The following is a 26288-nucleotide window of genomic DNA, read 5'->3' as shown; positions in this document are numbered from 1 at the left end:
GCGGGGCTGGCGCGAGGAAAGCGGAAACACCCCAGGTCGCAGCCCACTTGCCAGACGCGCGCCTGCGCAGTCAGCGGCGCGCGGTCGCTTAGCCTACCGCGTACTTTCCAAGGCTCATTGGTCTGAGAAAGCTGTAGTTGCGGTATTAGTGGTCAGGGGTCTGCGACGTGTTCGACAGAGAGGACTAGCCGGACTTCACTGTCGAGTTCGGTCCCCCTACTTCAGCACCTCCTTAGAGACGCTCCGCAGCGCAAAGCCCGCCCACTGCACAGGCTGAACCCCCACTTCCGAGCAAGATGGCTGAGGAGCCGGAGTCTGTCCTGCACCTCCCGCCCTCAACTGCGGCTGACGGCGAAGGACCTACGGAGAGCTCCCCAGGAGCAGCCACTCCAGAGCCCCCTTCTTCCGCTGCAGTCTCCCCGGGAACTGAGGAACCTGCTGGCGACACCAAGAAAAAGAGTAATTTTCAGAGCATTTTCTTTATGAGCAGAGGCGGGAGGTTTAGATTGCCTCATTAGGGATGGCGGCAAATAAAGAAGCAAATTTAGTGGAAGGCCCATCCCAGATCTGGTTTTAGACCAGTCAGGAGAGAGGAATTTGTGCTTTTTGGCTTTCAAGACCTTAGAGTTGAGTGCTTTTCAAGAAAGCCATCTCTAGGCGCACCTTCGCAGTGTGCTGCCCGGTACTTGGCTGCCTCAGTACTAAAGACACTACAGTCTAATCTTTCTTTCAGTTGGCCACATCGCGAGCTCTTTGAAGGTGGGAGCTGAGTGGAATCTCGTAGCTGCAAGTACTTAACACAGTAGCTATTTGAATAATGATTTAAGGTGATAGAGATGGTCAGTGGCAAGTCTAGGTTAGAATCCTTGCCTTCCGACTAGTCAGTTCGCTGTTTTGTATACCAATTACGTGCGAATTCACCCCTTGAAGCAAACAAAAACCAAACAAACAAAAATCTTGAAATTTTATTCAGTATGAAGAATGTTAGGGGAAAACTAAAGGCATGGACATCGCCTTTTAAAAACAACTATTTTGGAACCTTTGTAAGCGAATCATTTCATTGTTTGAATTAGCTGTTATCAACCCTTTATTGCTTGAGAATTAGATCACCATTGTAAAATACAGAAATTCCTAAATATACTTGTCTTAGAGCACTCTATGTAGAGTTGCCTATGAGAAAAGCAGCAAATCAACAGCTACAGTTCTCAGAGGTTCACCCTGGGCCTGGAACAGGTTTTCTCAGTCCAGCCTTATTGTATATATGGCATGTTTTCTGCTCGGCGATCTCATGGCCTTTCGTGGAACTTCAGTTTCTTCTATGGAGGATAATTGTCTTAACACTGTCCCCCTTTTAAGTCAGACTGCCTCTACATTTGGGGGAAATCTCTCATTTCCAGATGATGCACTAGTAGAGAAACAGAAACCTTTGATTATAGATAACCACTAGAATCTTTCTTCAGAAGAATTCCATGAATTTTACAGATTTTTGTTCCTTTTTTTTTCTTCCATTTTACTATAAACAGGAACAGACTTTCAAAGGGCTTTTTGGTTTTTTTTTTTTTTAAAGCTCTAACAGTCTTAATCAAAAGCTTACTATTTGACCCCGAGGATAGCTTTGTAAAATAGTGGCTTAAAAATAATGGCCCACAACCGAGATATAGGCTGAAGTTATGTGGCATGTTTTCTTTGGTCTGCACAGTATTTTTTTTAAAACCATCACTTAAAAATTAGATTTTCATTTTCTGACTCCCGTGAGCATTCGAGTTTGCCTCTGATATATAAAGCTTAGCTTCTAGCTATTGAATTTCTACCCTGAAACTGTCATCCTTTTTTGAGGACCTCTTTTGTTGAAACAAGCTTAACTATTTCACAAGCTCCACTTCTCGTTTAATGTGTGGAAGAAGAAAGATTATTAAAGCAGACCGAAATCTGCTTTATAATTACAGTAAATGGTTCCTTCTCCAGCTTCTTGCCCTCTCAATTTTCTTCAGTAGTACAACTAATAGTAATTTCTGCTTTGCTTTCTTGGCATGCTCAATTGCAAATGAGTTATTGATAGCTCCAGGGGATTGAGGGAGCACAGAGGTGAGTTATTCAAAAATCTCCTCAGTTATCTTCCAGTTCATCCCTATTTTGTAGATCAACCTCTACAAAATAGGGACCAGGGCTCTTATGAGAATCATGCCTGATTTGAGGTGGAGCTGAGGCAGTGATGGTAGCCCTGGAGAGAGCCTGCAAATACAGATGAAGCTTCACTTGCTGGCCCGCTGCTTACTTATTGCTGTGCGGCCTGGTTCATAACAGGCCACGGACAGGTACCAGGGGTTGGGGACCCCTGACTTAGATAACTGAAGCTAGAATTATTACATGAAGGAAGATAAACTTTAGCAGGAAGAATAACTGTGCATCATGTGTTCTAGGTGCTTTCAATTTCAAGGGTGAACTTAAATAAATTGATCACAGTGACCATTTGGGTCCCAATTTTTGATAACAAAGAATGGGACGAGGGATGTAATAGCATAGGATTAACTCTAGGGGGCAGCAATAACTATTTTGCTTTCAATATTGCTTTTGAGTGTAGATAAATTATTTTTTTTATTTTTTTTAAGCAAAGTAACTTTGGGAGACTTTAATAGTTTGGGTTTGCATTTTTGTATTTTAGATTATTGAAACTTTTAATTTCTCTAACTGAAAACTTTGGCCCCTAGTTGTATTTTCTTTCTAATAATTTTTGTTTTCCTTTATTAAAAAGGTTATTGTAGGAAACAGTACTTAACAAAAAGCACAAATAAAATCAAATAATGTCACTACTGAGAAATTGCATTTTGGTGCATATTTCACATTTATATGAATATGTGCTTATGATGGTTTTAATGAAGTTATGTGCTATTTTAAAGTCATGTGCTATTTTATATTTAGTACATTTTGATGACTTTTTCATACTGTTAAGTACACATTTATAATGTTTTCCTTAATGGCAGCTTAATCTTAAGGTTCAGTAGAGTTATGAGCTGATACTGTTGTCAACGTTTTATACATATTCATTTAATCCTCAGAACAGCCTTATGAGGTAGGTGCTATTATCCATATTTTACAAATGGAGAAACTGTGGCACAGAGAGATTAAAGAGCTATCCAAAATATATATATGTATACCTAGCAAGTGGCAGAGCTAGGATTTTGAACCCAGGGATTTTAGAGTGTGTGTTCTTTACTGCATTATGTAAATTCTATTAAAGAATATAATGGCCTTTAAGCAATTCCCTCTAAATATCAGGTTTTTTTCCTATAAAAATAAATGTTTCAACAAAGGTGAAATCCTCCTAAGTGAATCTTTTTACATCTCATATTTTCTTATACTGGATTCCTAGAATAATTATTATTGAGTATTGAGTCAAAGCTTATCTCTAAGTATTTGGTAATACCACGTTGATCTCAGGAAAGGTTGTACCATTTTGTATTCCCAACAATAGTATCACCTACAGTATTATTATTCCAATCATTACTAATTTGGTAGATGAAAAAGCCATGACATTTTATGTATTTTTTCATATCTTTATTGATCATTTATATTTATTCTTTTTGGAATTGCCTGTTATGTTAAAATGAATTTTAAAGATTCATTTCATGGGGAAACCTATGTAAGACTACAGACTCAAGGGGGAAAAAAATCCAAAAACATGATGAATAAGAACCTTACCTTACATCTTGGACATACCTCCAGTATCATAAATATATAAACTACATGTAGATTAAAGGTTTAAGTTTTCTAAAATCTTTTATAGTACATTCACTTTAGATGTTTTGGTATAATTGTCTGGGTTTTGTTTGTTTGTTTGTTTGTTTTGCCTTTTACAGTTGACATCCTGCTAAAGGCTGTAGGAGACACCCCTATAATGAAAACAAAGAAGTGGGCTGTAGAGCGAACCCGAACTATCCAAGGACTCATTGACTTCATCAAAAAGTTTCTTAAACTTGTGGCCTCAGAACAGTTGGTATGAAACCAATGGTGAATAGTTCCCTACAAAAAGTCGCACTATAAAAATTCACAATAGCTCCTAGGCAACAATGAATAACTGTTATATATAGAAATGTATATGGAGCCACACATGTTACTTCAGTAACATTTTATTTCTTTTGTTGGTGGAATTTCTGTACTTTATTGAAGGATTCTCTGTGGAACCCTGAAAGTAAATGAATTTTAGAGTTCTTTTATAATGTGAACTGATTTTTTGACCTAATGTATTGGTTGTTTTCCTCGAAAAGTCACTGATACAGAAAGATATATTACAGAACATTAATACAGAAAGTTTGGGGTTTTAAAATTTGTTTTGATATTGTTGCTTCTTTCCCATTCTTCTTGAGGTAGGCAATATATCTTTGCCATATGTTGTGAGAGAATTACAATATATACTTATTTCATATTATAGTACATGTTAAGCACTTTATGGTGGCAGTTATAAGGATTAATATTTTAAATGCCACCGGTTTCTAACTTGGTATTTAACAACAGAAATTTAAGTATCTACATGTATTTGGATTGTCATTGCAAGTTATGTTAATATATCATACACTATTATCTACAGATCATAATCTTGATCAATATTAATACTGATCTGAGACTTTAGCTGTAAGTGGTTCTCACAAAGAGAACGTAAGTGCAAGAATAAGTACAAGATAGGTCAGTCACTAGAAGTTTTTGAGGTAAGAATAGCATAGAGCCAGAGATTCCTCCAAAAGTAGTTGTTTAGGAAAAGTGTTGGGAATATTTGAGTTTTGCAGGTGACCATCTCCCTTTGTGATCAATCAGAGTGAGAAAAGCATCGGTTTTATGAGGGCCATACATAATTTAATTAAATGGCGAAAGATGGGCAAAAAGATCATAGTGTCATCCACTTGCTTATGGTAGCTAAAACCCCAGGAGCAGAGAACTTTCCAAGAGGTCAAGTCTAAGTGGAAAAGTCAGAGGAATGAGGACTTACACTTGAGAGAAATGAGCAGAAGCTATGTCTCTACTAAAGGTGCTTCATGAAGAGTTAGAGAAGTGGGAATCTAGGGGAGTACCAAGTAATTAAAGCATTAATTTTAGAAATTTATAGGTAGAAGAAAAGATGAAATGGTGCTATGTTCTATGTTAATGTTAGAGTCTTATCATTTTGTATTGCCTATATCCAGTAATCTGAAAGAACTTGATTAATATCAACATTTGTTTGGTTGAACCATGTAAAATTGTCATTAGTCAACCATTTTAAACTATAAAAACAGCAATTGCATATGGTTCAGCCTTTAACAAAAGTGTCGATTAAATCTGATACAATGTTATTGAAAATAAAAATAACATTGCTAAAGACAATAAAAGCATGCCAGAAAAATGTGCTTACAAGACAGGTCAGTAGCTATAACTTATTACTTCAAAACAAACTAAAAGATTAAGAACGTGATACAGGACATGAAAGAACAACATAAATCAGCATTAATAAAACAAATGAAGTGACAGGGCTCAGGAAAAGAATTATAAATAATATTTCAGAAATGAAGACTAAACTAGAAGGAACAAGAGCAAATAAACAGATAATGCCTTAAAAAATAGAAGGCAAAAAAAGAATTTTTAAAATCAAAAAGAAATGAAAGGTAAAAGATTTGAGAAAAAGTGACAAATACTGAATGTAAACAAATACTGAATTAAAACTATAATTCAAGGGAAATTTCTTTAAAAAAATTTGAAACTACATATTGAAAAAATATACCAAGTACCTGAGAATAACAAGCATCAAAACACATTCTATTAAAATTATTGGACTTGAAATAAAAAGAAAAAAGTCTTTTGTATATCTAAGGAAAAAAAGAGGACCTGACTTAGAAATAAAATTAGATTATCATCAAACTTTGACAGCAAAGATACAAGGAAAGAACGTGTGAGATAAGGATTTTATATACAACAACTGACTTTTAATCAGGGCACAAGCAGCAGTGTACAAGAACTCAGAGAATAGTATTCCCATGAACCCTTCCTGAAGAATCTAAGAAAGAGCTTTATAACATCCAAAATAACTAGAGGGACATCAACGTAAAGACTGATGATTTAAAAACAAATCATTATTCTTTAAAGTTAAAATAATTTTATCTTCCCAAGTTCTAGCATTTAACAAAAGATTGCGTTTTGAAAATTTTACTTCTGTGGAATTTTAAACTAGCTGAATTACCTTTTTTTTATAATTAAAGTCGCCTCCAGTTGCCAACTCCTATTAAAAATCATATTGAGTTCCTGTAGTTCTCTACTACATTTACTCTTCTGTCCCCTCAACACTCAAACCATCTTTTCTTTTGCCTACAAAGTCCTAATTACTACCCTCCTCAGCTGGTTAAATGCCATTTATTTCTCAGGTATCTTCCAGGAGGGTTTCCCCGACCTTTTTGCTAGGCTAAACTATTACCACATCTCTGTATACTATATACCTTGTCAGATGCACTTTTCTCATCTGTATTCTTATCTATGTGTCTACCTCTCCAGTAGATTGAAAAGTCATTGTGTGGGTCTATCATATTAATCTTCATAGTTCCTTGTGTAATTCCTACCACATAAGACACTCAGTGAATGTTTACTGAAATAAACTGTCATCGAGAGCCCTTCTAATTTAAAATTCCAAAAGAGAAAAATCTATGTTTACTCATAGATAAACTCTAAGAGCTAAAAAATGATTGTATGTATATTACAGAAATTCACATTTCAATGCACACTGATCTCTGTTAGGTTTCTAAATTTTTATATTAGACTATTAGCCTTAACCATGAATTGATATTTACACGTGAGATATTTTTAAATAATAATTATAACTAATGTCTACTGAGTACATATACCAGGCACTGATACTGTCTCATTTTATTTTTCCTAGCAGCCCCAAGAAACACAGGTACTATTATTTTCCATATTTACAAATAAAGAAACAGGCTGAAAAAAGTTATGTGTATTTAGAGCCAGAATTCAAACCTAGATCTGTCTCAGTAGAGCCCTTATTCTTGATTACCACATTGTATTGCCTAAAGGAGAAATGTAAGCAGTACTTATTCTTGTTATAGTTGGTGAGCCAAATAGTGTCTATCAACCAATTATTGTTGGGTTTTAAAGACTATGTTAAGCCTGAGAAATTTTAGTCTTAGAATTTGACTATAGACAAAGGAAAATTGAATATGTTACCTGAAAATAATGTTTTGTTTTCTAAAAAGAGAATTATTAAAAGTTACTTCGACACTGTAACCTTTTGTTTCAGTATCTTCAGGAACTTTTTAAGTTTAGGTTTTCTCCACTATCCAAAAGTAGAGCATTCCTATGAAACCTTTCCTAAGCCAAAATGGCATAAAACAAAAAAGTAGTTACATTACTTTATTATGGAAAAATTTTTAGCATTCATAGACCCCCTAAAAATTACTTACCAAAACATACTAAATATGCCTAATTATATAGTTTTATGCTAAGCATAACAGCCTTCAGAGCTCTCTTGGGCTTTCTGATACCTTAGGACACATCTTGCTAATGAATGCAGAAAATAAGAGCATAAATACAGACACAGTTCAGAGGTATGGTGGTGTGATGCTGAGATACTGAGTGTAGTTCTCAGAGAAGGAGCTTGGCAGGGCCACTCTCAACTCCTGGGGTATGTGCTGCTTCTATCATGGCTCACTGCAAAACATACACTGGAAATTATTTTCTCTTTTCACCTTTCTTCGTAAAAGCGAGAATCCTCTTCGAATTCTTTCAATTAGTGAAAACAGGTACTAATGTAGGTTTTTTGTAATACGAACTTTCAAAAAGCAGAAGATACCTGTACTAGAAATGTTTTAGTAAAAATGAACTAAACTGAAACATCGAACAATGAATCCTTCAAAAAACAAGACTGTAAGGCCATTAGGTTTCAATTATGTTACATTTTTTTTTTTTCTATCTTATTTGGCTACAAGAGATTTTATAGTAGTGGCATCCAGCCTGGAGCGCAGTACCTTTAAGAGTTTTCAAGGGTAGTAAAGGTCAAAACAGATCCAGCCATGTATGTCATTTACCCAAGAAAAATACACAGACTATCTCAAATATTAGATTTCTTGATTTTAAGCTGTGCGTGTGAAACTTTGTTAGGAAAAATTTTGTCTTTAATGGGAAATTTTAATTTAATTTCTTGAATAAACCTTCAAAAGCTATATGGAAAAACAATATTTAAAAGTTGTTTAGTTATAATAAGTTGGGGACCACAGTCCTCAGACCAAATATTCTCTTTCTTTTTCCAGAAGAAGACATGATATTCATAAAGATCTAATTAGTAGTTGACAAATTTATGAGAATTAGAAAAAGGAGTTTAGGAAAGCTTTCTTCAGTTCTGAAGACAAAGAATTTGAAATAGCTGGCTGAATGGAACTCAGAAAAAATGCAAATTAATCAGGATACCATTAATAGTCATGTTTTTTTTTCTTTCTTGCAGTTTATTTATGTAAATCAGTCCTTTGCTCCTTCTCCCGACCAGGAAGTTGGAACTCTCTATGAGGTAAAACATTACTGCTTTATTTTCTTAATGGAATATGTACATCTATGAATAGTATGATTAATTCACATTTTTATTTTAAGAGATTATTAATTCACATCATTAAGAGATGCCATTCTGAATTGCCCATCAGGAAAAAGGAGATTACTTTCTTGTTTTCTGTTATATCTCTTAATACCTTGAACATAGCTGGATCTCAATAAATTATACAGTGATTAAAGAATTAATGAATAATACAAACAGAAGATGACTTTGAAGTATACCCGGAAAGCAAGGTCTCCTTTTTTACCTAATTAGTTTCTTCTGATTACATTGTTTATGTAATCAGTAATCCAGATTTGCCTCCAAGAAATTTAAAAGGAAGACTACATAAGAATTTCTTTATTTAAAAAAATAAAGAAGAATTTCTTTATTCAACATTCCTATAGTTTCATGGCAGTAATCATTATGGTGTATACAGTAGCACCACTACTAGAAAACAGTATATGCATTATAGTGAGAGATATTGAGAAAAGACTAAAATATCTAAGTACATCTACAGATGTTTAAAGGACAGGTTTTATTAGACATTTATGATTACTGCTATATGTCTGATAGCAATTTGCATCTCCTGAACGAAATAGCATTATAGATAACTTACACATACATGTATGAGGATATTTATGCTACATAACATTTTTTCTTTCACCTAAGAATAACAAAAGTTTATTCCTTTTTTTTTTGTAGTGTTTTGGCAGTGATGGCAAACTGGTCCTACATTACTGCAAATCTCAGGCATGGGGATGAACTACAGAGAAAAAGATATTGATAACTTAAAATGAGTCTTCACAAAGGAAACAGCTCTGAAAAGTTTTGATACTTGTGGCACAAGACTTGTGGATATGACCTACTCAGCATGTTATCTACTATGACCCATGTTTATGCATTTAAAAAATCCGTAGAGTAGATGACTCAAAAATGTGATTAGCATTAATAGAGAAATCGTCATAAAAGATTGACATTAGCGTATACCCATTACTATAATTTGCTCCAGGGTACAGAAAAGGAGACTGATTGTACAAAGCTTTATTACCAATTCTCAAAATAACTGAAATTGTTTACTTTTTAGAATCAGCACTTTGCTGATTTTTTTTTTCCCACTGTAAAAGTCAGTTTAGTTTACTAAAGGATTCTTTTTGTGCTTATTCAGTGAAGTTCAGTTTGTTCGAAATATGGGATATGCCTGTTTTCATTTACATTTGTACCTACTGTGTAACCTTATGAAACAAAATGTCATTGACCTGCTGGCTTTATACCTTAAATAGTCCAGTAGAGGGCAGCCCAGCCAGCAGAAAGAGGCAGTTTGGTTTTACATCTTTGCCAAATGATAATGGAGGAAAAAAGCAGTTCCTGCTAATTTCTAGCAAACCTCTATCTGTGAGAGCATATATGTGGACACACTGGAAGACTGCTTTAAAGAATATGCATGGTTTAGATTTAATTATTTTATTGAAAAACAAGAAATTTTACAAATTTTGGACAAATGAGTCATTTGATGTTTCTTGAGTCCCAATGGTTATAGCTGTGATGTTAGTTTGTCTTATTTTTACAGTGTCCAAAGCACTCAAGTAAATGTGGCAACATCTTTGAGTTTTTTGTGATGCATTTTCAACTTGAAAATGCTCCAAGAATAATTGAAGAATAGCCCCAAATTTTGTGTATTTCGTGCCATGACTAAAAGTACCATTTTTACTAATGCTATTAGACTGATAGTTGCTTGAAGTGAGATTTAACTTTTTTTCTTCATTCTGTATTATATTTGTAATGCAGCATTAAAAAAAAAACATTCCAATAAACTGAATGGAATGTTCAAACAGGATCTAAGGTGTGTATAAGAATAATAAGTGTTTATTTTCAGAAGTAATGGGAATGGTATGATTTAGTCAAAGGACTTTGAACTACACTTATGTCCCTTAATCCCAGAATGTACTTTATGGTTAATGATCTGCCATACATTAGCATTAGGGGATACTAAGGAACAATTCTGTTTACGGTAATGAAATCACTGTTCAGATTTCATTTTTTGTCCAAGAATGAACTCATAAGACCCCTTATACCAATGTTCCTGTATAATTAATACAGCTAGTAGTTAGCATTGGAATAATACAGGTTGAACTGTGCAAATTTATCTTGTAAGAGTAGGTAAAAAATTTGTCTATATGTTGAAAACTGGAAAGTGTAATTTCAAGTCAAATCGTTTCGATATGGAAAAGATCTGTTCTCTAGCTTTGTCCATTCAGTTTACTGAAGGATGTGAATATATTTATATGTGTATTTAACAGATAGTAAAAATGTGTTTTATATTTGCCACTAAGGTTTCAGCGATAAGAATATTTACTACCTCAGTAATCAAAACTACTTGAGTTTGAATTTGTGACATTTTAATTATTCTTTTTTGATATAAAGAACTTACTAGTTTATTAAATTCAAGGTTAGTGAAATATGTATACCTTACTTATTTTTTTCCTAATAACCTTGAAGAATATATAGGGCTTTCAAACCATATTTATAATATTATCTCTTATTCCTTATTCAAATAATCATTCTATGCTAACTTTGCAACATTTACTTGTAAGCGTGGATCCCATTAGTTATTGGGTGACTGGAACCTAAACACAATTCACAAATATTTTTGCAGATGTCTGGTTTAAACTGTTAATTGTAATTGAACTTGGGGGCGGGAAACAACCCTCTCAGTTTATATTTTGTTTTCCATGTTTATGAGAAAATCAATGTCAATAATGTCATGCTTTATCTTAACTGTGCAAAGATGACCCACAGCACACAGAGTATATATAAGAATATTGTGCTTCCATCTTTGAAGGTATCTATGCCAAGGACTTCATAATGAGTTCCTCATATTTAGGGTATAAGGTAAGCTAATAATGTTTATCTGTAATCAAGATATGTTCCAAGACCTCTAGTGGATGCCTGAAACCATGGATGGTACTGAACCATGTAGATCAGCGGTCCCCAACCTTTTTGGCATCAGGGACTGGTGCTCCTATGAGAATCTAATGCGTGATCTGGTGTGGAACTGAGGTGGTGATGCTGGCACTGGAGAGATGAAGCTTCTCTGGCCCATGTTCACCACCTGCTGTGCGACCTGGTTCCAACAGGCAGCTGCTGGTACCGGTCTGCAGCCCAGAGATAGGGGACCCCTGCTATAGATAGTATGTTTTTCCCTATACATACATACCTATGGTAAAGTTGAATATATAAATTAGATACAGTAAGCAATTTAACAATAATAGAGTAGAACAATTATAACTATATTGTAATAAAAGTTATGTGAATGTTGCCTCAAAAATAAACTCTCACCCCTGTGAGATTATATAATACTTGATGATACAGCTTCCAATATCAAACTAAAGGCTGAAGCCCTTACATTGTCCTACAAGGTCTTGTGTGATTGACAGTGCTCCTTTGCACACCCTGCCACCCACATTAATGTCCATCTGTATTGTTATTCAAAAACTAAGCTTGCTCTTATCCCAGAGCTTTTGCACTTACACTGTTTCTTCTACCAGTAAACTTCTCCCAGAAAATTCTCAGTAACATCTTTAGTCCCTAATCAAATATCACTTCATCAAGGAAGTGTTCTCCTGAACTCCCTCTTAAAATAGCAACTCACCACCCTCCATCCTCCTCTCCCTGCTTTAGCTTTCCTCCATTGTAAATTGTACACAGTATTTGTCCATTTCTCTATGCACAATGTATGTGATAATTGTTGGTATTTTTAACCATGGCGCCCGCCCACCCCCACATTAGAACATAAGACCTTTGAGGGCAGAGACAGTTTTATAAGCAGTGCCTAGCATATAGTACATGCTTTTAAAAATGTGTTGAATGGATGAATAGATGCATATTTCCAGACCTCTAATAACTCTAGTGCCAGTCTCTGGATATCTACTCTACATCAACGTCTGTCTTAATTGTAAATTAAGTGTAAATTAAGCATATTTCCAGACCTCTAATAACTCTAGTGCCAGTCTCTGGATATCTACTCTACATCAACGTCTGTCTTAATTGTAAATTATGTGTAAATTTTTGCTTCGGGCAATGCAGAATGTAGTAGAACTCCTACCTCTTTGGATCTAGGTATTCTACTTATGTTAATGGAGCCTCAACTTGCAAACACATCAAAGGTTGGCTTGGGGCCTGCCTTTTACCCAAAGTCTTTTGAACAATGGTGATTGAGCTGTCATTTTTACTTCCTAACAACGCTGTTAGAATACATACAATGTAATCAGTTTAACCAGGGATATTTAAAAGAAGACTTCATGTTGCACAAGTAAATGTAAATATATATATTACATACACAAATATACACATATAATACATGTATTGAAGGAAGTCTAGAAAAAAGTCTTCCAGAAGTATAGACCTTAATAATTTTGAATCCAAATCGTTCTGGGTCTATTTATGAGGAAGAAGGAATCTATACTTGGATTTCTTCTGTCTCACATTTTTCATATTTTCATTCGTACTTTGCATTGTTCTCCAAGTGTGCTAAGTGCTACCCACAACAGAAATGTTTTACATATATTACCAGTAGGCTCCTTCAAGCACACGACTAGCATTGAAAGATTTAGATGGCCTAATTAGAACCTTTTAAATTACTGCATTGGGAGCAAAACAAAACAAAACAAAACATAAAAACATTTTTCTTCGCCATGAATTGAAACATCAGGTCTTTGCACTAAATATTTTTTAGGAAATGTTTCATTTTAAAATCAAAGGGATACATGGCCTTCCATCGTTTCACTAGTCTTGCTCGAGACCCGAGTTCCCTTTGTCAAAATGTACTTTTTAAAGTTTTTTTTTTTTTTTTTTTTTTTAATGGAAGACTACGACTTGTTTTGACCTACCATGGAGCATATTATCTACAGTTTCAATCTACAAAAACAGTAGCTCTCCTTCTTGGGAGTAGAATCCATCATTCTCAACCTTCTCATGCTCTTCACAATTCCTCAGTTCTATTTGAAAGAAAGGGTCCCCATTCTTCTACGTCCAACTCCGTTGTCTCCCGACCCCTGCAGTCTGCATCCCAGCGTCGCGGTTGAAAGGAACTTCAGGCAGGGGTGGCGCGGGTGGGACGATGGGAGAGAGGTAGGTTTGGGCAGCCAAAATGTGCCCTGTTAAGGTGGGGGAGAGATTGCGCGAAGCCCATCGCGAGTGCTGAGACCCAGAGGAGAAGGCCTCCCAAGAGGGCTGCAGGGCTCAGAAGGCTGGCGCCAAGAGCATGGCCCTTGCCCGCACGTTCTCGCCGCCTTCGCCACCTTCTTCAGGTCGCACCCCGTCTCTCCCCACCCTCGGAGGGCCGTTGGTACATTCCCGCTGACTCCGAGAGCTTAAAAAGGGCCGGGAGGCTAAACCTTGTAGACTAGGTCCTGATTTGTATGTGCTGCGCGTCGTTCGTGAGCCCAGGCGCGCCACGCTGCCCTGGGGGCGTCTCTTGCTATCTTGCTATAGATTCTTTAAGCCGTTGTTCTCAAGCGTTTGGGGGTTTTGTGTGCATAGCTATCTAGCCGACAGCTAGGGTCCCTCGTCCCCGGTTCCTGGGCTCGCTCAGCTTCTTCGCCGAAGCCCAGCGGTGAGAAAGGCGCGTCGCCACCTCCTCAAGGGATGGAGCAGACCGAGGTGCTGAAGCCACGGACCCTGGCCGATCTGATTCGCATCCTGCACCAGCTCTTCGCCGGCGAGGAGGTCAATGTGGAGGAGGTGCAGGCCGTCATGGAAGCCTACGAGAGCGACCCCGCCGAGTGGGCAGCGTACGCCAAGTACGACCAGTACAGGTGAGTGCGCTCTAGCGCTGCCCGCCGAGGATCTTGGGCGCGGGCCTCAAAACCCAGCCGTGCGGCCTCTCCGAGCCCGCGGAGTAGGGGGCCTTAGGGAATGGGTGGGGGGCTTGCTCCAGGAGAGCGCGGGCAGGAGCATCGCCTGCCGCCCCACGCTCCCAGCACCCCGAGGCCTTTGCCGCACCCCAGTGCTGCGCCTCCTCCCTGGACCGCGGAGCTCGCCTTCCGAGCTTTGTCCGAAGGTGGATCCTGCAGCGCTCGACCTCTGGGGGAACTGACCCCGCACCGCTACAGTTTTCTATTCTCTCCTCACGCGTCAACCGCTCGGCTTCCAAGCCTCCACTCCTCCTGCCGGGAGCAATGTCCTCAGGCTCTACCCGGCCTGCTGCCCAGGGGAACCTACTGGCAGGACTGACGGACAGTGCTCTCCGGAGAGAACTACTCCAGCAATCCCGAGAAAGGAGTAACAATGGAGGATACAGTTGCCCGACACCAGTTCTCCATCACTTCGCTCTCGGTTGCCTGCGACCAGGCACATGCCCTCAGGCTTTTTTTTTTTTTTTTGCTGCGTCTTGGGGTTGTCAACTGCTCTTTTTCGGTTTGTGGTGCCCTCTCTCCTAAACCAGTTTAACTTCCCGGACTGAGGTTTTATTTAAACCCACTATCAGGTTCGCGAATTAAACGCCAGCCTTTCCTTCAGCTCCCAGCTAATATGCTTTCTCTTATCCGTAGTTCTGAGGAAATGGAATGTAAATTGAAATGCTATTTCCCAGCTGTGCTGAAGTGAGATGCCCCGGGAGGCCAGGTCCTTTGCAGCCCCTGCTTGGTGATTAAGTAAAAAATGAATCTCTACCAATCTTCTGGGGCCAGAAGTAAAATTTAATCACCCTGAAGGGTGAAAAAGGTTCTTTTCCGAAGAGTAGCCAGCACTTCAGTCTCTTGGGTTAGTTGGGTTGAGAGTAGGGAGAGGGGTATAGTTCAAAGAGAAGAATTAGGAAAGATGTTTTCCTTGAGAGCAGTTTCTGTTAGTCATTTCACCAAACATATAAAGCGCGTTTAGTAAAGTTTTACCAGCAAAAGCTTCAACTGTATTTTAGGATTTGAAAACCTACTTAGGATCCCATTTTTCATTTGCAAGTGGCTCTAGGAAATTCCCTTGGTTTCTATCAACTCAGTTCATGGTAAGTTTCTTCTGTGGCTGCCGAAGCAGTCTTGTTTTTAATTTTGCCATTAGCTCCACATAACTGAGGGCTGGTTATGGGCCAAGTACTCTTGCAGTCACATTACATGGCTATGAACACAGCCGTAAGAGATAGGTATCATTCTTAGTCCTGTTTTACAGGTGAGGACCGGTAGACACTAAAATGATTGGCTTACCTGCATAAGGTCATACTTTCATCAAGTAGCGGCTCCAGGATTCAAATTAGCATTATTGCTCTAGAGCCCATATTGTAAACTACTACTAAACTTCTTGAGACATATGGCGCATAATAGTTTTCTTCTGCCTGGAGATATTGACCAAGTGAAATTAATTAACCAGAGTAGGCTGTAAGGGCTCTTAATCTTTAGAAAAGGGCATCTCCAGGAAGGGGCCTTGAATTCATCTTGATTGATAAGATCTAAACTATTTGAAATGCAACCACTTGGATTGAGCTCTTCCACAGGTATCAGGTATAGCTCATTAAGATAACAGGTACAGTCTTGGTTTGGCAGTTTGGGGAGGAGAGGGAAGAGAGGGAACAGAGAACAGAAATCAATTTGATAGTGTTTTTTACATGTAATAGGTGAAGGATTCTGATCTCTGACCTTGAGAAGGCCAGTGCAGAAGAACCAAGAAAGTATGTGTTCCAAAGTGAGCCAGACAGTGAATTCTCTGAAAGAAGCCCCAGAAAAGCAAGAGGGATGACTCTAAGACTGGTGGAGGAAGAAAAGTAGTATCCTGGTTACAAGAACTGAATTTAAAGGCCATGAGCATGGCCCCTTGCTAGGTCATAAAGGGCCACAGAGTGAGCATGACTGACATCTAAAAAGCATTTTCTAATCAGCTTCAGTGATCCTGCTCTGCCAGCACCTGGCCTCTTGCCTGGGGGAGGAGAGGGGAGAAAGGGACATGCAGGACATAAGTGAACAGATGACCATGTGAACAAACACTACCCAAAAAATGGGGTCAAGATTGCTTTCCTTAAAAGTGATGGTCTAAATGAATGTCATAATTATCAAAGTTTGCTAATTAGATGATGTCGTACCTCTTTGACCCATAGAAACTTTAAAGTTGATTTTTTTTTCCGATGGTGTGGTTATGGTTGTTTTGGTTCAAGAATTCTTCGTTTGTTTGTTTTTTGGGCTAATTACTGTTTTTTCATCATTGTTAAAGGTTCAGAGTGTTAGTTATTTCCCTAATGTAGTCTCCTATGTTCTGGTACTTGGGTCAACCCCCACCCTATTTGTGGAGGACTTTTCAGTAGGAGTACTTTTGAACGTGGTTTGCGTCTGAGCTATAGTGAACTAAGAATTCTAGAACAGCTCTTTGATAAAACCTTGTTTCTCAAGTTCTGGTTAAACTACTAGGAAGGAAAGGACAAGACAAAACAATAGCAGCATTCTTGCCTAGTATACTAATGTACTTTGCAAATACCTTCTGAGAGAAACTTTTTTTTTTTTATCAGTTTGAGACAGTCACATGGAGAATCAAAGAATTTTTTTGTTTTTGCTTTTTCTCCTGTTAGCTTTTCCATGCCATTAATTAAACCTGAGCAGCTGTAAATGCTGTGATTTAAAATACAAAAATATCCAAAATGAACTGGAAAAAAATATTTTTCATTTGTGCTGGATTTCTAATGAGAAAACCACTTTCAAAGTTGCTTAGAAGTAGAAATAGTAGCTTCTGTAAATGAATAGTACTTTGTGACACACTTATTTTCCCAAATGCTTGTTTCATCAACCGGATTTAAACTTCTGAATACATTCTTTTTAGGTACACCCGAAATCTTGTGGATCAAGGAAATGGAAAATTTAATCTAATGATTCTATGTTGGGGTGAAGGACATGGCAGGTAATACAACTATTTATTTTAGATAGTTATTATTTAGCGTATCTATTCCAACATATGAAGAAATGTACAGTGTCAGGCTGGCCACAAGTCTTCAGAGCACTAACAAATATCATTTTATAATTATTTGTTCATAATATCATTTAATCCCAACAAAAAAAAATCTCATGGGAATTAGCATACGTCGTGTACATTAAAACTAGCCCCCCAAATGAGAAATAAAAGAGGTAGTAACCAGTTTAACTTAACTCCAAACTTTTATGGAATTGTTCTAAAACTTGACCTTTGTGGTGTTTTGAAGTGCGTAAACAATTATGGGACAAAGCATCTAGATTTGGAGCTAGAAAAGCAGTTCACAAATTTCTGTCTACTTCAAGTAAGGGTAAGGCAACTTAAACTAATATCAGTTTTTTGAAATTTGGTTCCTTAATTGTCCTTAGTTTAAACATTTGCTAGCACTATTATCAATTGAGTATTGTTATCTCTTTAAACATATCCTTCTCAGTCTTTTGAGAATGGTGAAAACAATAATCCAGACCCATTTTTGATCTGAGAGAGGAATCATGAATTTACAAGCCTTTGGAAAGTTAGGTCTAGAGAGTATGTTTGAAAGCAGATTATATGTCAAGAGTAGGACTAGGCTCTATGGATTTAGGAAACACATTCTTATGGTACATATATGGGTTAACGGAATTCAACATATTAAATGCCAAAAACGTACATAGGTTTATATACTTTCATCAACCCAACTGCTAATCTTAAATACTATTTACTCTTAAGATTATAAGAATAAATTCTTAAATTCAATTTACTTGTTTTCTCCCAGACCCACACTTGAAGGTAATCATAGGTAGGATACTCTGAATCTACAAAGTATTAACATTATGTATACATTACTATAAAATTTTAGGATGGTAATGCATATATATATGTTTTGTCCCCCAAAGGAAGGAGAAAAGAGAAAAGTCCTGTGAAAAAATATTAAATGTTAAGTGACCTTCTCAGTGTGATGCAATTATTATAGATAATTATTTTTGTCCTTTTTAGAATTTCTCCAATGTAGTTTTATAATTATATTTTAACCCAGCTTAACCGAGTTATTAAAAGCTACATTTTGGAGTAGATAAAAGGGTTTCTGGTTTTGTGTTTCTCTTATCAAAGTAGTATTACAAGGTTTATAAAAATTAACTGTTCTTTAGTAGGGGTTATTCATAGAAACTATACCCCTTATATGCATTGATATGGAAGACATTTTATTACTTTGCCCTGAACAATGTTGAATTACAAATTGATTACATTTAAAAATCTAGCTGAAATGGATTTTGCCCTGGGAGATGTCCTGTTGACAATGTGCAGCTATAAGCTCTGGGCTGACTGTTGCTGCAGGTCTGGGTATTGGACCATCTACTGAGTTTAATTGTCATTTTGTGTACATATAGCAGTATCCATGATCACACCAACTCCCACTGCTTTCTGAAGATTCTGCAGGGAAATCTAAAGGAGACATTATTTGCCTGGCCTGACAAAAAGTCCAATGAGATGATCAAGAAGTCTGAAAGAACCTTGAGAGAAAACCAGTGTGCCTACATCAACGGTAACATCTAATACCTTTTTCTAAGGGCAGGTGGGAAAAACCTTGAACTCCCTTCTGAAGTACTGGTTACTTACACATGTGCAATAGAAGTTGGATCATGGAGTCAAATACTTGGGATATGATCCAAAAGCAGCGTGTCTTGCTTTTTAAAGTTTTACATATGAATTGGAATTACTTATTGAAAACACATGCAAATAAATTAGTGCCCGCTGAAAAGTCACTTACCTGCCAACTCTTAGGACAGTTAGAATCGAATATGATTTTACATATGCAGAGTCTCTTAATAGAGTAAGGAAGGCCAAGTTGGAAAAGTTAGTCTTTGCATTAGAAAATGTAAAGAAATGTTCTCAAAGTGGTTAAGAATGCTAGCTTGTTCCTGTTTTTCTAAAATGCATACAACATACTTAAAAGAATATTCTCAAGGGAAACTACAAAGCACATTATTTAGCAGTGATTTACAGATCTCTCACTAAGAATTCATTCTTTCCCCTAAATGTGATATGAGAAAGCCACATGCTTCTTAGAAGAGGCAGTGATTAACATCTATATTCCTGAAGGGGAGAATAACTTTCCAAAGAGCTCGTGAAAGCTTATATGAGATAATTTATTCCCATTTACAGATGAGATTCCAACACATAGGAAGATCAAATAACTTGCCCATGTCACTCAACTTTTAAGTAGCAGCCAGGATTTGCACCCAAACAATTTGATTGCAAAGGCCATGCTCTTAATTAGGATGCTATCCCACTTACATAAAATAAAATATTACAGAAATTTTCCTGGCAAAGCGGGTTCTCTCTTCTTTAAAAATTAGCATTGACTTTGCTACTGGGCCTAAATTTGTTCATTAATTTAAGAATGCAAGCCATTTAAAAAGGTTAGATTGTATAATGGTCCCCTTTTATCTGTGGGAGATAAGTTCCAAGACCCCCAGTGGATAACTGAAACCACAGATAGTACTGGACCCTATAAATGCTATGTCTTTTTCTATACATATATATGTATGATAAAGTTTCATTTATAAGTTAGGTACAATAAGAGACTAAAAGCAATGATTAATGATAAAATAGAATAATTACAACAATATACTATAATAATAGTTAGTATATCTGGTCTTCTCTCTCTCTCAAAATATCATCTGATAACTGATCTGACAACCAGGATAGCTACTAAGTAACTAAAGGTCAGGGAGCCTATACAGCAGGCTGGACGAAGGGATAATTTTTACCGAAGGGATAATTCACATCTGGGTGAGACAGAACCAAAGTGGGAGATTTTCTTGTGTTACTCAGAACAGCACAGAATTTAAAACTTATGAATCGTTTATTTCTGGAATTTTCTATTTAATATTTTCAGATCTTAGTTGACCACAGGTAACAAACTGTAGAAAGTAAAACTGCAGATAAGGAGGGACTACTTATGGGAAGTTTTGTCTGCCCGTTCACATAACGCAAGGTGTTAGTTTGTGTCACAGGAAACTCTTATTTGAGGGTTGTTATGTATATACGAGGCACACCAAATTTTCAAGACCAAGTTTGTTGCCCATCTAACGCAACAAGCCTTTCAGAATAATTTCTTTCAGCTAGTCACAGAGTCTTTGTGAAACTAGAATAGATCTTAAAGAATAGGTAAGCTATTTTCGAGAGTCTTCAATGCAAAAGACTATAGAAGCCAAGGAGATAAGGTAAATGAAGGATGTAGGCTAGGGATAAGGCTGTGGGAACTGATGTGGGCAAGCTAGAGGACACCAGTGGGCACCCAGCTCCAGCGAGATCATCCTGATGTCTTTTTCCAAAGAAGTGGGAAATTCTAATTTTTATAGAAAATTTGCCAATCAGTAAAATATTGGGTGGGCTAGCTAAATATTTCTATAGGCTAATTACCCATATAATCAAAAAGTCACAAATTTACAATCTTTGATTTTCACAGATGCAGGAGTAGGAGTGCAGATGGATAGTGATCAGTGGGAAGGATGTTTCAAATACAGAGAAGAGCATGAGTGAAGGCACAATCTTAATCAAAGAATGCAAAGAATGAAAACTAATCAGGAGTGGTCCACTTGGAGGGAAGAAGGAAAAATGGGCTTGGACAGGAGTAGTGGAAGAGTAAAGTGAGATCAGGGCCTGGGCCTCCAAGACAAGCTTAAAGTAAGAGCTTGCTTTGGTCAGCAGAATTTAATTTGGGAATATATTGATCAGTTTGGTAGCAGTGTACATCATAGGGTGGAGGAAAGGGAGAATTGGGTCAAGGAGAGCAAGTTACCTATTGCGATAGGCAAAAGGTGAACGTGGCCAGGACCACACTAGCATCCATAAGTATTACCAAGTTCAATATTACTATGACATGACAGAAGGTACACCATGGGGATAAAGGAAAGGAGGCAAAGATCAAAAATAATAATAATAACTCTGGAATTATTAATAGTTGGGATCAGGCATGAACTTTAGGGTCTTCTCTAAAGAGTGAATACCTAGTTTTTTGCAGGGGCTTGTAACTGGAAAAACAAATCATTAATTTGTGTAAGAGCAGTCAGTTCTTAAGAATGTTGAACTTCTGTTCAAAATGATGCTTAAGTCAGTATATTACAAAAGCAGTAAGCTATAGAGTCAAGAGTTTAAAGATCTGAGAATTAGCCTTCATTTTTAGAAGTGAAGAAAACTGAAGATCCTAGAGGTTGTGAGTCGTTTAAATGTAATATAGCTAGGAGGTCCAGCTGGAAGTAGAACCTAAGTCTCTACTTCTAGCAAGCTCATGGAGCTAGATCATAAAGCATAAGGCCAAATTAGGTGCCTACATTAATTACGCTAATTACACTGGATTTTCTTCCTTGATTAATCCTCAAACTCTCTCAACTATAAATTTCTTCCCAGAATATTTTTTAAAAATCATGTATTTCGTCATTCTTTATTTCGATCTCTTGAAAACATCTCCAGGGCCTTTTGACCTGCTTCGGTGTAGATTGGTTGATCTCTAGACCAGGGCTCATCTGTCGTCTTGGGGTCCTGTCACATCATCCAAGCTTTCCCTTTGCAATCTCTGTCTGCTGATTCCTTATTTTCTGATTTCATGTCTGCTTTGTTCTTGGTCCATGCCTTTGTTTTGGTGGAACGTATCTTCCAATGGCTCTACGAGAACAATTTCAGGAAAAATTTTTTGAGACCTCATCTACCTAAAAGTCTCTATATTCAACCTTTGCAACATGATTGTTAATGGTAATCATCATCTCTCAGAACTATGAATCCCTTGTCTTTTAGTTTCCAGTCTCCTTCTCAAGAGCCTGGTGCCATTCTGATTCTTGAATCTTTCTATGAAACTATTTTGTTCTTTCTAGAAACTTTTGAGATCTTCTCTTTTGATATCTTTTCTCTGCCCCCAGTATTATAGTGAAATACCTTGTTTCATGACTCATTCATTGTGCCGGGTACTCAGTGGGTTCTTTCAATCTGGAAATTCATGTCCTTTTATTCAAGAAAATATTTTTAAGTTATTTCTTTGACTTTTTTTTTCCTCTGTTTCTGAAACTTCTCTTGCTCAGATATTAAACCTAGTGAACTATTCCTCTTTTTTCTTTGATCTTTCCTATTTTCTTTGTTCTTTGAGTCTTCCTCAGCTTCCTCAGTTTTCTTCCAGTTTTTATTTCTCCTATCCTTTTTTATTTCTAAAAGCTCTTTTTATTCTCATATAGTTTTGTCTCATCTCTGAGGATATTAAGGGTAGGTTTTTTTTAAGTCTTCTCCTGAAAAAGTATGTCTATTTCTAGTTGCTTTTTTTCAGATTGCAATGGTTTCTGTGTTTAGTACCATAGGCTTTACTCAAATGTCTGGTGGCCTTGTCTGTGTGCTAATATTTAAAAACCAGGGACAAAAAAAAAGTTAACCCGTAGCTCTGAAAACTGGACATCAGTCTAGGGTAATCAGGCAGAGCTTTTTCCTTGCGGAAGAACCGATGGTAATATCTTCAGGGCTTTGTTTTTGGATCAGATTCCCTGAGAAGCCACTTCCCATCTTCCTGGAGAAAAAATTCCTGTCTGGCAGTGTTCTAACAGATAGGTGGTGAAAAAAGTGGGGAATCTTCCCATTAAACATGTAAATTTTGACTTCAGTCACCTGTTTTTCACCTGTCCTGAGTTCATTTGTTGCACTCTTCCTAGAGAATTGATCTCAGATTTCTACCAGAGGGAATGAGAGGGAGAAGAGGTGAAAGGGATTTGAGACTACCTAAATAGGCTTTCAACCAGTTCTTTTATGTTTAGCCCCATCTTTATTCTTATTTCCAGAAATACTCATGCTGCCAATTCCTGAGCTGTTGGGAAGTTTCAAGATAAAAATCAGATTTTTTCTTGTCTATTCTCGCACATAACTGAAGATTTAGCTTTCTCTCCTCTGCAAAGCTATCCATCTTCAGTTAGCCCTTAAACAACATGGGTTTGAACTGTATGGGTCCACTTATACCTTTTTGTTCAATGAATTCCTATACTGTTTTCCATTCAAGGTTGAGAGTCTGCGGATGCGGAGTGCCGACTGTATGCATTGATGTACACCATTTTATACAGAGGACTTAAGCATCCTTTTGTATCCCCACGGGGTCCTGGAACCAATCCCCCCCCACAGATATTGGGGGATAACTTAAGGTTCTGGGGAGTCAAAAGTTACATGTGGATTTTCGACTGCAGGGGTTGGGAGCTGGTGCCCTTAACATCTGAGTTATTCAAGAGTCTGCTTTCAACCTTTTAAATTTTTATTAATGTTTTCTCTTTTCCCATTTTCTTTGTATACTGATGCTTTTTTACTTTTTTAACTGCAGTTGTAGGGGGCTTTCAGGAAAGAGCAGAGTCTCACATGTCTCACTATCGTTAACTAGAAGTTCAATTCTAATTTCTGTTAATTCCATATACAGCCAATTGATTTACAATCTTAAGTGACTGACAAAATTTTTACCTACAGCCATCATCTAATCCTTTATCTGTTCTTCTTGGATATTGTTTAGATTCCATTGGCTTACATCGAGTGGAGAATGTTAGCCACACGGAACCCGCTGTGAGCCTTCACTTGTACAGTCCACCTTTTGATTCATGCCATGCCTTTGATCAAAGAACAGGACATAAAAACAAAGTTACCATGACATTCTATAGCAAATTTGGAATCAGGACTCCATTTGTAAGTATAATTTCTCTCTCCTAGGTTTAAGTGCTTTGTGGGTTGGCAACATTATACCATATGCATTGCTTTTTTTGTTCTGTATTTTATTCGAATATTTTGTTTTAAGTATTCTTGAAGTTTAGATGAATCTTAACTTAGGAGAAAGGCTCCTTATATCCTGATTCTTTTCTTTAACTTTGGAGAATATATTTTCAATTTCTATTAAAAAAAAACTTAGATGCAAAGAATTATTTATTAAGATTCAAAATCTATGCTCATTTCTAAAGAAAATGTTTTTATTTGTTAGAGATACAAGTGTGAAATCTATATTATTTGATATTACTTCTGCTATGACTTACTGTTCATAGGCCTAATTTGTTGGGACAACACAGAAATTACTTGCATAGTTAAGCTTTGCAAAATTTGAGATCCTATTCCAATGATACAAATAAAGAAACTTTCCTGTTTTGATTGCCTAATTGCTTTTTCTTTCAGTAGTGATGCTATTCAGACCCCAAATAACTGAGAATGGACTGTAATAACATGTTCCTCCTTGAGGAACAAATGTTTTCACCTAAAAATAATAAGGCAACCAATAGTAATACAGTATGGCAATCTTCTACCTCTGGCAAAATAAATTGGCTATTTAAAGGAATGTAAAGACTGAAAACAATCCTCATGAATCTTATGAAAGTACAGCCTTTGAGGGAAGCTAGGGCAGAATTTTCTCAAGTGATTGCCCTGCTCTGTTTTCTGCATTTTAATCCCCAAGAGCTACTCTTATCGCAGGAACAAAACAGGACTTCATTGCCATAGCTGAGAGTTTTCATGCACAGATAAGAAGTCAGGACTACTTAGAACAAGCCGAAAGGTCTGGTATGAAAATCCTTACACAGCCTCTTTTTTTCTCTTTTTTTATAGACAACTTCAGGATCACTGGAAAACAACTAAGGAGCACCAAGCCCTCTGAAGTTTTACTTTAAGGTCTGCTGAAGTTTTGCCTTGGACAGGAAGGCCTCCCACCATTTACTGTTCAGTAATATACTTTACAAAGCCAATATTTAGATCTCCTGTAAGGCAGATGGTAATTACAAGGCATTAAGTATGCCAGTAGTGCTCTGAGCTACTGCAGAAGAAAAATCCCACTAAGAAAAAAAAAAGCCTTGTGATTTTAAAGGCCATGTCAGGTGCTCTCTTGGTTTAATCCTCATTGGAACCATACTGGAAATATCAGTGAAGGTTTTTATAGCTTCTGGAAACACTTCGGTCTCTGAACTGTAATTAGCAATAAATAAAAACAAGAAACCATAGACATCAAATGCCTGCCTTGTTACTTGGATAACGAAATGTAGATGTCTTTAGTATACTTCGTATGTTCTTAATATTTGAAGATAAGTTTTTGAATCTGAATTTTATTTTTTCAGTCTTATTTTACAGATTCCTGTTCTATAAGTAATAGGGTCTTATAGATAGAAAAACAAGGTACTTTGACGTTTGGTAATGAAATGAAAGGCAGAGGATTTAGAAAAGTACCTGTATACAACAAACCAAAAACATAAACTCATGTCTAGTGTATCCAGTGACCATAATCAAAGACTTTGTAATACTCCCAAAATTCCCAAATAATTTTAATAAAACTGGATTTGAACACAATTTGAAGTCTTTCTCTTTAACTTGATAAGAATTTCATAAAATTCATAGTTTCTTAGATTTAGGTGGACCACCAAAAGTACTGCGAAATCTGATTTTATAATGTAAGGCTACGTATGAGAAGGCCAAAAAATGCATTCAAAAGCAGTTTACCTTTTGGGGCTTTACATATGTTCACTAATTGGCTGGAGATACCAACCTGAGGGGCTAAATGCCTGCATAACCAATTTTGCCTGAAAATTGTGTGTTTATCTGTACAGGCTTCACTTTATTGCACTTCACAGATGTCTTGATTTTTACATGTTGAAAGCAAGACTCTTTACTAGGAAAAATATTACAACGCACTTTATAGCAGTAGTCTGGAACCCAACCTGCAATGTCTCCAAGTTATGCCTGTCTGTATTTAAATGTGAATTGTTTTCCAACATTTAAAAACTGGAGATTTCAAAGAGAAGGGATACGTGGATTTCTGCTTCTTAAAAGTTTGAGG

At 36.9% G+C, this 26288-nt stretch overlaps 2 protein-coding genes across 3 annotated transcripts; both read left to right on the top strand.

Annotated features, from left to right (window-relative positions):
- The first annotated feature begins 34 nt into the window (after window positions 1-34).
- ATG12 (autophagy related 12) lies at window positions 35-11007 on the top strand. Of its 2 annotated transcripts, XM_006913297.3 has the most exons (4): window positions 49-459; window positions 3858-3994; window positions 8468-8530; window positions 9254-11007. In XM_006913297.3, the coding sequence occupies exons 1-4, from the start codon at window positions 297-299 to the stop codon at window positions 9311-9313; spliced, it is 423 nt and encodes a 140-aa protein (XP_006913359.1). In that variant the 5' UTR covers window positions 49-296; the 3' UTR covers window positions 9314-11007. The 2 variants fall into 2 exon arrangements, with proteins under 2 accessions (XP_015446012.1, XP_006913359.1); XM_015590526.2 differs by lacking the exons at window positions 3858-3994; window positions 9254-11007 and having other exon boundaries at window positions 35-459; window positions 8468-8529.
- A 2936-nt stretch (window positions 11008-13943) lies between these two features.
- On the top strand, window positions 13944-25758 carry CDO1 (cysteine dioxygenase type 1). The gene is made up of 5 exons (XM_006913296.3): window positions 13944-14364; window positions 17342-17419; window positions 18856-19010; window positions 23997-24166; window positions 25070-25758. Exons 1-5 carry the CDS (start codon window positions 14195-14197, stop codon window positions 25097-25099), a joined length of 603 nt encoding a protein of 200 aa, XP_006913358.1. The 5' UTR covers window positions 13944-14194; the 3' UTR covers window positions 25100-25758.
- The last annotated feature ends 530 nt before the right edge of the window (window positions 25759-26288 follow it).

The sequence above is a fragment of the Pteropus alecto genome, unplaced genomic scaffold (genome assembly GCF_000325575.1).
Source record: "Pteropus alecto unplaced genomic scaffold, ASM32557v1 scaffold20, whole genome shotgun sequence".
Classification (NCBI taxonomy): Eukaryota; Metazoa; Chordata; class Mammalia; order Chiroptera; family Pteropodidae; genus Pteropus; species Pteropus alecto.
The sequence above is the reverse complement of the archived record's forward strand: the minus strand, read 5'-3'. Positions and strand labels throughout refer to the sequence as shown.